Source organism: Zootoca vivipara, chromosome 7 (assembly GCF_965207765.1).
Source record: "Zootoca vivipara chromosome 7, rZooViv2.hap1.1, whole genome shotgun sequence".
Taxonomy (NCBI): Eukaryota; Metazoa; Chordata; class Lepidosauria; order Squamata; family Lacertidae; genus Zootoca; species Zootoca vivipara.
In genome coordinates this window covers 45,104,338-45,115,881 of record NC_142590.1, presented here as the reverse complement: position 1 = coordinate 45,115,881, position 11,544 = coordinate 45,104,338, and the positions used below count along the sequence as shown (strand labels likewise).

The 11,544-nt window shown below is 40.7% G+C and overlaps 1 protein-coding gene across 1 annotated transcript in view; it reads right to left on the bottom strand.

Moving 5' to 3' along the window:
• Positions 1 to 7,442: 7,442 nt before the first annotated feature.
• TMEM53 (transmembrane protein 53) overlaps positions 7,443 to 11,544 on the bottom strand; it is a 5,281-nt gene continuing 1,179 nt past the window's right edge. Inside the window, exon 3 of the mRNA XM_035123298.3 lies at positions 7,443 to 10,827. Within this exon, the coding sequence (XP_034979189.2) occupies positions 10,171 to 10,827 (657 nt within the window). The 3' untranslated portion in view covers positions 7,443 to 10,170. The remainder of the gene's footprint in view (positions 10,828 to 11,544) is intronic.

The following is an 11,544-nucleotide window of genomic DNA, read 5'->3' as shown; positions in this document are numbered from 1 at the left end:
GTCAAACCCTTTGAACAGTCATGTACATTATAGCAGTTTTGAAGCACACAATTAACATTTCTCTTCTCTGCTGTAATTCCATGTTTTTCAACTGTTTCTAAATTGCTGTTTTGTTAGAGCAAAGCCCTCTCCCAAACAGTCTGTCTACCCTGATTAAACAACAACAAATTTGAGCATGTACAAATTCACATTTTAAATCCACTTAAATCACAGCACTATCATAACTACAGAAACACAACACAGTTTGCTTCTCCTGACCTGATGATGGACACATTTACTTGGGAATAACCATCATTTCGTTGTAGAAAAGGATGGTGTCTTTTTAATGTAAAAATAATAAAATGAACATCTGGAACCACGTATATGGCTGCTGAGCTGCTTCCTGACTACCATAATACTGTATATATTTCAAAGTAAGAAGAAAGGAAGGGTGCTATAGTGCCCAGTATCAGATAGCTCAGTTGGTAGAGCATGAAACTCTTAAACTCAGGGTCATGGTTGGAGACCCACATTGGGCAAAAAGATTCCTGCACTGCACTGCACTGGCCTCTTCCAACTCTACAATTCTATTATTCTAAGTTGGCCCATGTGCCTGTTTGCTGCTGCCCTCATTGTACGCAGTTCTCTGGGTGGCCATTTGGGGGCCTCATGGGCTGCCTCATTAAGCTATCAAGCAAGGGGAGGTAGAAGTCAGGCATCATACCTCAACTCATACCCAGCTGAGTGAGAATCCCTTTCTCAAGGACAATTATGTACTTGTTGTACAACATACTGCATTTTAATTATCATTGGTAGAAGATATTTACCCCTGTGAGCCGCTTTGGAAGCCAACTTGTATCTCAAAGGTAGAGTAAAAATAAAGAGATAAAAGTGACTTGTAGTTTATCAGGTTCAGAGTAGATAGGAAGTCCTTGAAATACGAGAGGTCCTGCTTGTATCTGCAACAGCTAATTCCTACCTACCTTCCAAAGATATCTCATTGTGTTCCGTAAGACACAGATGCATTTAGAAAGTATAACTATGGAGCACAAAACAGAAGAAAACTCACCCAAGGGCAAGCACACCCATAGCTTACAGTAAGTGTCTCTGAGCTCTAAATCAGATACCCCATCACCAAATGGGATCAGGTTACAGATATGACTGCAAGTGTGCATAATGGGTGGACATGATGGGTTTGGGTGATCTGAAAAACAGCAGTCACATTCCACATTGATTTGCAGTGCAGCAAATCAAATGGAAGCAAAACATCAAACGGAGAGGTCACAAGATGCTATACATTATCAGGTCTGTGCACATTCTATAAGTTAGGTGTACACTGCAGTCCTGAATATGAGACAGATGTTAGCTCCAGATCTCAACTTTCTTTCTACAGTATTGTTAAATTTTCAGACTTCCTTAGTTTTCTACAGGTTCAGTGGGAGACCAAAATAAACAAAGATTGTAAAAAAAAAGCCATGTTCAAATTATTCTCCATGGATTCATAACACATGCATTTATAAAGATGTGGAAAACGCTGTCACTATGTGTTCCTCATTTGCCTCAGTTCACCTTCTGTTCCACACCAATTCCATTGCAAGCATCCTGGCTTGCATTAAGGCAGAGTTATTAGTTATATCTGAGCCAGATAATTCTGGTTTAATGCTAACAAACCAGGATAGCAAGCCAGATTATTCATAACAGGGAACTCTGACTTAAAGAAAGTCAGGATCTTCATATCACAACTGATACATTATGGGAGGGGAGGGGAGGAGGTGCAGTGACCATGGTGGCATGAACCACAAATTATGAAGCTATGGATAACCATCCAAACATAGCCAATATACACATGCATGTGTAATCTACTTCTCACTGAATAAATATTATTTTAAAATACAAAAACCTTCATCCCTTTTATAATTGATGAACAGGATGAGCCTTGACTTTCTGTACCTGAAGAGGGGTAGGGGAGAAGTGGAAATGAGGCACCAAGCAGGATCTTTGAAACACAGTGGTTAGGATATGCAAGACTTCATTTGCACACACATCACGACCAGGCTGGAATTCATGCCTTGCTTCCTTGCCCCTGAACCCTGGATCTCTGTCCTTACATGTCAATGGCTCCTCAAGATCTCTGTGCACATAACAGAGATTTCCAATCGGAGGCGTGTACTTGGCTCCTGGTCTATTGACACTGAAGCAAGAAGGGCTCAAGGTTAATTCCTTATCAATACCCTATTGTCAGCTCATTAATCAAAGTGAGAGGTCAGAGGCAACTGAAGTGTGCAGACAGCAGAGAGATGGACACTAGCTCCACCACTTCCTAAAACCCATCTTTATCCTTTTCACTGTACTATCCCCAATTTGGGCACTTCATGTTTTCCAACACCTTTTGGTCCTGTGACACATCTACCAGCTCTACCGGTACTTACACAGATATTTAAATTAAGCTTGAGATTAGCGATCACATTAGCATAAATCCTAAGAAGGCTGGAAACCAGTGGGTACAGAATTGTACAGTACTTAAATCATAGTTCATGTTCTGTCACTGATGTAGACTTACTATATGTCCCTTGGGAACTTCCTGAATTTGTCCCTCAGTTTTCCAGTGATCAAATGAAAGACTATTTATTTATTCACAGGGTTGCAATGGGGCAAAAATAAAGCCTGTAGAACAATTAATTAACCAAGTACTAAAAGAATATATTGTTTCATGCCACCCTAATCTCTGAGCAGTACAAGATTCCAGGGGTTTCAGGCAAGCACCTGTGTTTCCTTTTTGGAACGAGGCACAGTGGAGACTGGTATCTTTAGGATATATGGTTTATTTACACATATATACAACCTAAGCCTACGATGGAAGGGTTCACAGTATTGACACTCCATGCAGGTCTTGCTTTCCCATAGCTGCAGCCCTGGACAGAGACCAGCCATTGTTCTGACTCTGCAGCTTGCTGACTTTTTTCAGACTGTAACTTTTTTTCCTCCAGCTCACAACACAGCCAGCACTGAAAACCCAATCCTAAACATTACTCTACTTCAAACTCTGGCCTTTGTCTTTCTAACTAACTCAGAGCTGTCACAAAGTGTCTGACACAAGGCCTCCTCTCCTTGGTTTTCTTAAGGACCCATTACTTTCCCTTTGTTCTTGGTTAATGGCTAGTTTCCCAGATGATTAATTAATGAGGACACTGGCCTGGTGGTTATCATAAAATATAATCTGAACCCATGAGTTCAGTGCCTTGTATCCAGTTTAATACTGCAAACATTAAATTCTAACAGTTACTGGATTTAGGAGAGTCTGGTACCCCTGAATTCATAACAAAAAATTCTCTCATACACAATTTCTTTTACCTTTTACCACTCTACCTTGATTATTTACTGGGGAATGACAATGCTCTTCCTAACCAAAGTTGCTGTGCAATATCACAAATGTTTATGTCATTCCATGCCAACCTTGATCGCACAATTATATTCTCTCCCTGCAATGTATGTTCTGTGGCCAGCATTTTTATTTCACTCCATAGACAAAAGGGTTACTAGAGTGGCTTGCAAGTTCACTATTAACCCTTGAAACAGTGCATTAACTAATTTGCGTTCTATGTCTAATAACACCACAAAAGAACCTGGAGTAGACCTCATAAAACATAAAAGCTCTGCTGGATTAGACCAAAGGTCCATCTAGTCTAGCATCTCCCCCCCCCCCAGTGGCACAGCCAGATACCTCTGGGAAGCCCACAAGTAGGGTATAAAGGCAACAGCCCTCCCTTGTCATTGCTCCCCAGCAACCAGCATTCACTGCCTCTGAATATGGAGCTTACAAAAAACTCTATCCTGCCTTTTCTGCCTTCGCATTCAGATAGATCTATCCTGCCTTTTCTGCCTTCACATTCAGGGTTTAGGAAATACCGGTAGCCTTATGGGTGATATGATCTCTTGAACCACATTTCTCTGGGGCTACTTTCCCCCAACATAACATGTCCCTTAAGGTGTTTCACACAATTCAGGTGCTATTTAACCCAGTACAACAAGCCATTGCTAGGTTTGGGGGCAAAGGAAGAACAAGTGAACAGCATAAAGGTGCTGCATTAAGATCTTCCTAAGCTCTTTCCTGAGTTCTGTAGGTTTATTGTGCTAGCCAAAGGCCATGACAAAAGTATGGAAACGCAGGCAATTTCAAATACAAAATATAAATCAAGGCATCTGCTAAAACAAACAGAACCATCAATTCCTTGCAAGACTATAATCAGGGAGCACTCCGCTACTACACAAAGTGTATTCAGATTAGACCTCTGAATCTCCATTACAGTTCACAGCTATTTTGTCCAATTCTTTCTTCCTAATCTTCCTTGCCGCCAACACAAAAAGGGCCACTTTATGAGTCACTAATGCATTGCAGTCACTCAATAACCAGTGAACCCACTCCATCAGGGGAGGACTGCTTCTTTGAACAAATAAGGATTTTAGAAAGTGACTCCTTGGGTCTGTAAGGGGCAACATAACAAAAAATGAGTATCTTCTAATTGTGATTGCCCGCATATACATAGTCTATCTGCATATGGAATATTGTGGTAATGACTATCCAATGTTTGAAACTGCAACTAAATAAAGGCAGATCTTAATGGTACAGGCAGAAATATAGGCAAGGACTTGGCTCTGAAATGCTTTGTTTTCAGCAGAGGGAAATACGGGAAACATTTAGATGATTTAATCACTTGTAGGTCACTTCTGGATTCTATCCAGTAGAACCAATCCCTTGGTGCTTATTCCATGTTCAGAATTTCATCCAGCTCCTGAAAGCAAGAATCAAGACTACATTGACTATTTAATTTTCCCCCATGTGTGTTCCCCATTTCTAATGCTCATTGTGTAAGAATGTAATTCTTTTCAGGCTTTAACACAGGTGTGGGGAACCTTTGGCCATTGTCCATGCTTGTTAGGGCCAACAGTTGTAGTTCAGCAACATCTAGGGATAAGTGTCCTGCACCCCTGCTTTAATTGCTGCTCCAATACCTTCCAAAGTTTCTGGACTACCCTGTTTCTAATGACTGAATGCCTCTCCCACACCAGTACAAGGTTTTTTCCTCAGCTTTATAACAACCAATGGATATAACAGGCAAACGAGGAAACACAAAATGAATTTTCTTAAATGGGGTTCTGTCGCAGGCACAAATAATTTTTCAAGGTGGCATCCAACTAAATAGTTCACACGGACTTTTAGCTACCAATGGAACTTCAGTCCTCTCTCCTGAAGGTTTGCGGGTATCCCCAGAATAGACTTAGAGGTTGTGCAGGAGAGTAGAAGGCAGGGACATTTCATTGCACAGCTAAAAGTCCTTGCAGAACTGCTTAGTTGTACAGATTGCCTATATGCACATTATCTTTGTCAGACTCTAAAAAGATAAATTACAAAACTGACATGTCAGTCTGTATAAATGGGAATGGTACGCTGCACCTGGTGCAGTAAATGCTAGGTTTGTGCACTGAAGACTTGTGCACTGAATTTGGACTCTGGAAAATAGGCTGATGCAGCTTGGATTACTTTGGAAGAGAGCAACTTCACATTACCTTACTACACATGTATTGGTGTTGAAAAAGATGACTGATCAATGAGATGACATCAAATATCAGCTTCTAAACTGATCCATCTGCAATGAAAACTATTATTCTCATGTACTCCACTGAAGCATACCTAGAGACAAAATACTGGGCAGGAAAACTGAATATGAACTTTCCTCTTCTTAAGTGTACAAACAATTCTCTTCCTACATTGCTGATAAATGGCTCCTTTATTATCTATGCAAGTCAAAATAGTTCAAATGCAAAGGAGAAATAATGCTCAGCTGTAGTAGTGAAACAACAATGCAACTGTTAGATGAGCAAATGAAGCTTGGCTGCTGTTATGAAAAAAGCTTAATACTGTACTTTAATCAAAGGGCACTCTGAAAATAGAACCCTGACCCTTTTGCTGTTTTGACTTAGAACCACTAGAGAGCAGCAAGTCACACTTTCCTCCTTTACTCGCAAAAATCTCTGATACAACAGCTGGAGAAATTCCTTCTACAAAGAAAAAAGCATTTTTATCAGGGAAACTGGGACCTAAAGCCAATGTCTCCATCGACACCCTTAAGCAGCCATTCAGAACCCTCACTTCTGGTCTTAGATGGTTGTTGTTGTTTAGTCGTTTAGTCGTGTCCGACTCTTCGTGACCCCATGGACCATAGCACGCCAGGCACTCCTGTCTTCCACTGCCTCCCGCAGTTTGGTCAAACTCATGTTCGTAGCTTCGAGAACACTGTCCAACCATCTCGTCCTCTGTCGTCCCCTTCTCCTAGTGCCCTCAATCTTTCCCAACACCAGGGTCTTTTCCAAGGATTCTTCTCTTCTCATGAGGTGGCCAAAGTATTGGAGCCTCAGCTTCACGATCCGTCCTTCCAGTGAGCACTCAGGGCTGATTTCCCTCAGAATGGATAGGTTTGATCTTCTTGCAGTTCATGGGACTCTCAAGAGTCTCCTCCAGCACCATAATTCAAAAGCATCAATTCTTCGGCGATCAGCCTTCTTTATGGTCCAGCTCTCGCTTCCATACATCACTACTGGGAAAACCATAGCTTTAACTATACGGACCTTTGTAGGCAAGGTGATGTCTCTGCTTTTTAAGATGCTGTCTAGGTTTGTCATTGCTTTTCTCCCAAGAAGCAGGCGTCTTTTAATTTCGTGACTGCTGTCACCATCTGCAGTGATCAAGGAGCCCAAGAAAGTAAAATCTCTCACTGCCTCCATTTCTTCCCCTTCTATTTGCCAGGAGGTGATGGGACCAGTGGCCATGATCTTGGTTTTTTTGATGTTGAGCTTCAGACCACATTTTGCGCTCTCCTCTTTCACCCTCATTAAAAGGTTCTTTAATTCCTCCTCACTTTCTGCCATCAAGGTTGTGTCATCTGCATATCTGAGGTTGTTGATATTTTACCTGAGGTTGTTGATATCTTAGATGGTAGAATCTACACAAAGGCCACCACTAAAAGCTAAAGATTATTGCAAGTTACTAATCTATTTTAGTCAATTTCACAGATGATGCTCCTGGGGTGATGGGGTGGTGAGGAGAGTAGCAACACAATATTATTATTATTATTTTCAGATGTCCTGTTTGTGTTATTAACTCCTCAGGGAAACACTTGGCAACATCATTGTCAGTTTTTAGGATCCCAGCTGAGACATTTATATTTCCATAGGCTTTTGAGTTTTTGAGATAATACTTGTGTATGAATATAGCCTCCACTGTAGTGCTCATCTTTTAGTTAGGTGGACAGGATTTTATTGTATTTGTGAATGAGCACTTAAGGAGGGGTTTTTTGCACCTTCTTTTTATTTTTATATCTTGATATTTTATATTCTTGTTAAGTTCCTTTAAAAAATTTTTATAAAACAACAAACTAATGGAATAACTAAACAATAACAACAACAACTTTTGCAGTAATTAGTTTAATTGCTGCTTACGTAGTGTTTTGTTTTTATCAGCGCTGCTTTCAGTTTTAGTCTAGACTCTAGAAGATAGCCTGCTGATTTGGTTTTTGTTTTTATTCACTGTGATATTTTCAAGGTTTTTTATTGCTATCCTTTGGAAACTGAAAAGTGGAATATAAATGTTTAAATTTAAACAAACTCAAGCTGTGGCAAGCTCGCAGACGTTCAAGTGAAAGGAACTGTGAGTGCAGACAGCACAGACCACCATAGGCTCGATAATAACAAAAAAGTAGGACACACCAATTATGTATCATATAAAATGATCCAGCCCAAATATATCTGCAACACAGCACAATTTGTCCTATAATACGATGTAGCAAGATCTTCATGAGTTATCTTATTCTGTCCTCACAACAACCCTGTGAGGTAGGTTAGACAAAAATGTTGTGACTGGCCCAAAGTTACACAGAGATTTTCACAGCTGAAGCTACAATTCTACACACATTTGTCTTAGTAGCTTCAGCAGGACTTAACTTCTATTTCAGTGCAAAAATTAACTGGTTTGCTCTGTAAGCACATGAACTAAAGTCCATCTGGTTGAAGTCCAAATCTGACATCCAGTGTATCAGAAAAAATAACACATTACAACACAACACCATGGTACCCATTTTCTATTAATCAGCATAAATGCATCTGCAAACATTAGAAAACCTTATTTTTAATTAAAGGCTACACAGTGATTCCTGGAATTAGATTTCAGTCTGTTTTTCTACAGGTGTGCAAACAGCTCAGTTCTTCCACTCTGTGACAATATTGTGAGAAAGCAGCAGCAAAATGAATTGCATTCATCAAAGGTGGCAATATAGGGTTTTTGTTATTAACAGATAAAAGTATGAATGCATTGCCTGTGAAATCTATTTGAGAGAAGCCTTAAAATCTCCTGATACCACATCTGCAGCTAGGGCAACTGAGGGACCATTTATATTTAAGGCTTTAAAACCCTTATTCTTCAGGAGTCTCACTAAGGTTTAGATCTAGTCGCCTATTATTTCTGAGCTTGTTATCATCTTAAAACACTTTAGTACATCTCAAACAGAAACATGTTTTCCTCTCCAGTTATTTTCCCCAGTACACAGTTATGAACTGGGAGCAAAATATCCCGAGCTATTGACCCATTGATGGAGGAGACACATGGAAACTGACACCAAGATAGGTAAATCCACCCATTTGAAACATAGTACAGTAATTAGCTACAGCAGCTCGGCTAGAACTTCAGTCAATAACCTTCACTGTTTTAAGCCTTTCTACAATGGAAACATGATCAAGTTAATGTAAAATGGACTAGATACTAGAAAACATTCTAGTCACCTCTGTACTCACAAGACAAGACAGCAAATAATGTTTCACCACCCCTCCTCCGTACTGTTACCAAAGTTATAGCAAGTTTTCTTGGATCAATATGGAATAAAAGAGTGTGATTTCATAAATGCAATCCACAAGAGAGTTATGCAAAACTTCAGATATGTCCTTTTAATTCTGTGTTATAGTCTATAGCAGGCATCCCCAAACTTCGGCCCTCCAGATGTTTTGGACTACAATTCCCATCTTCCCCGACCAATGGTCCTGTTAGCTAGGGATCATGGGAGTTGTAGGCCAAAACATCTGGAGGGCTGCAGTTTGGGGGTGCCTGGTCTATAGCTTAGTTGATAATATGGAGTCACTAGCCTGGCTTTAACTCACAAGAAGCCTCCTCCTGTCCTCAGCTAAAAAGTACTTGGCCACAAGGCAAGTATAAGAGAGAGAAAAGCAGCAGAGTTGTATACAGCAGCACAGAAAGGAACTGATTTTGCTTCACAAGGTGAAACCTTGAAGAGGTGGAAGCAGTTAATGGAAAGATGAAATGAACATTGGCAGGGTTTTACATTTAAATTCCACATACATCAAAACACAGAATTTATTATCAGCCACAGGTACATTTGAGAGCCAGTGCTTACTAAAATCTCAGAAACCAAACAGGAAGCTATACTGTATAAGATTTCAAATAGTTAGGGACGGGCTTCAGCACCCTGTTTAGGTCCTTGCTAAAATACCCATGATCAGGAGAAGCAGGATAAAATACAGTGGACCCTTCCTTGGGTTACGTTACCTTCGGGTAACGTAACTTTTGGGTTCCGAACGTGGCAAACTCGGAAGTGTACACTTCCGGGACTTCGCTGCACATGCACAAAAAAACACTCTGCGCGCTTCGTGTATGCACAGAAGTGCTCTGCGCACCGCATGCAGAAGCGCTCTATCGCACCACGCATGTGTGCAGAAGTGCTCTGCGCACCGCATGCAGAAGCGCTCTATCGCACCACGCATGTGTGCAGACTTTTCGGGGTACATAAGGACCCTTGGAACGAATTAAGTTCGTATCCGGAGGGTCCACTGTATACCAAACGTGTGTATTACAGAGTACTTTCCAAAGCCCATGAGCCAAAATCAAGAAGAATGAATATATTGCAAAATGCATCAGTGTGGGTTCGCTCACATTTATCCTATAGTCCCACTCTCTGCTACTCAGTTATATGACAATTTCAGACATTCAGGTTCTGAGAAATACTTTGGCTTGCATCAGTGAGAGGCAGTAACAGAATTTTATCAAAAGCAATGATGAACAGTTTAGAGTATAAGAATATTAGTGGGAGAACAGGCAGAAACTAATACCTTCGCATCAGCCACTGAGTGAGCCTAAGTGCTCCCAATGCAATTGTACATAAAGGAGGTACAATGAGTTGTGTATAAGGTGGGATATGCTCGCAGGTGGTTGACATGATCAGTGTCCACAAAGTCCACAGCCTTAACAAGGACCTGATGCTGCTTCCGAGCCTCTATCATATTCTCCACATCACTTGCTTGAATAACAGAATCCACCTTGGAGTAGAGGTATAGCTCAGGCCATCTAGAGAGTTGCTTCAACATGGCATCATAGTGGCTCTCATGTACAAAGCGGGTCACAGGATACAGTACCATCCGCCATGTCACCACCAGAACTGCAAATGTCAGTAAAAGGGCATACTTAACACATACATTGTATGACGATAGGACAACTGAGAGGGCACCAAGCGCACCCCTCAGGTTCTTCCTGCCAGGAGCACTGTCAAACACAGTACCCACCACCCTTAGATGCTGGAACTGCTTGTGAGTGTGAAGAAGTTCCACAATGTAGCGGTACAGCATGACACCTCCATTGCTGAAGACATGAAAGAGCAGGGGCTTCGTCTCTACTTTGTAGTCAAAGAGGAGCTCCAGCAGCTTCTTTGCCAAGTTCTGCAGGGAATTTATACCAAAGGATTCTGAAAAGAAAATCAATCTCCAAGGAGCCGTATAGCGGATCACTACACATCCCTGTGAGGAATACACAAGTTTTAGTGTGTGCCATACAGTAAAAAGAACAAGAATTGGACAAGGTGTGCCAAGAGAAATATTCATATACTGCATATTTGAGAATTGCTCTAAATTTTCACTCCAGGAAATGATAACATCTTAGAAGCAATACTCCTATATAAACTAGCACAATTAGGTACATGTTAGGTTATCGCAAAGGGTGAGTCCTGAGGACTGATTAACAAAATAAATTATCTGCAGTGGACTGCAATGATGGGCAAATGAAGCTCTTTCATTTCAAGTCAGCGATTCATGCAAAAAAACCATAACTCAGTCACAAATCCCATACTTGTCAGCTGACACACTTATAGCACATTTTACACCTGTGTTTGAGCAAGAGAGTGGAAAGAAATCCATTATAGCCAAAATGGCTATAACAGCAGGGAGAGAAAGAAAACTGCTCAGTCTCCCTGCCTTTAACAAGGGAATCACATTTCAGTCTAAAACATCTACCCTAGGAAAGAAATAAAGAGAAAATCAGACAGGACCTCAGTTAATTTTCAGAATCTATAAACACAAAATGGTAGGCTTTTGAATGTCCCCTAGAATACATTTTAAAGAAGAAGCCAAGTAACTTCTTAAGCTAAAGTTGTTACCAAAACTAAACACTTCAAGTATTCCCAAGCTTTCCATTAACATAAAAGAGTTGAGAAAGATTTCAATCAGGCCATATAGAAA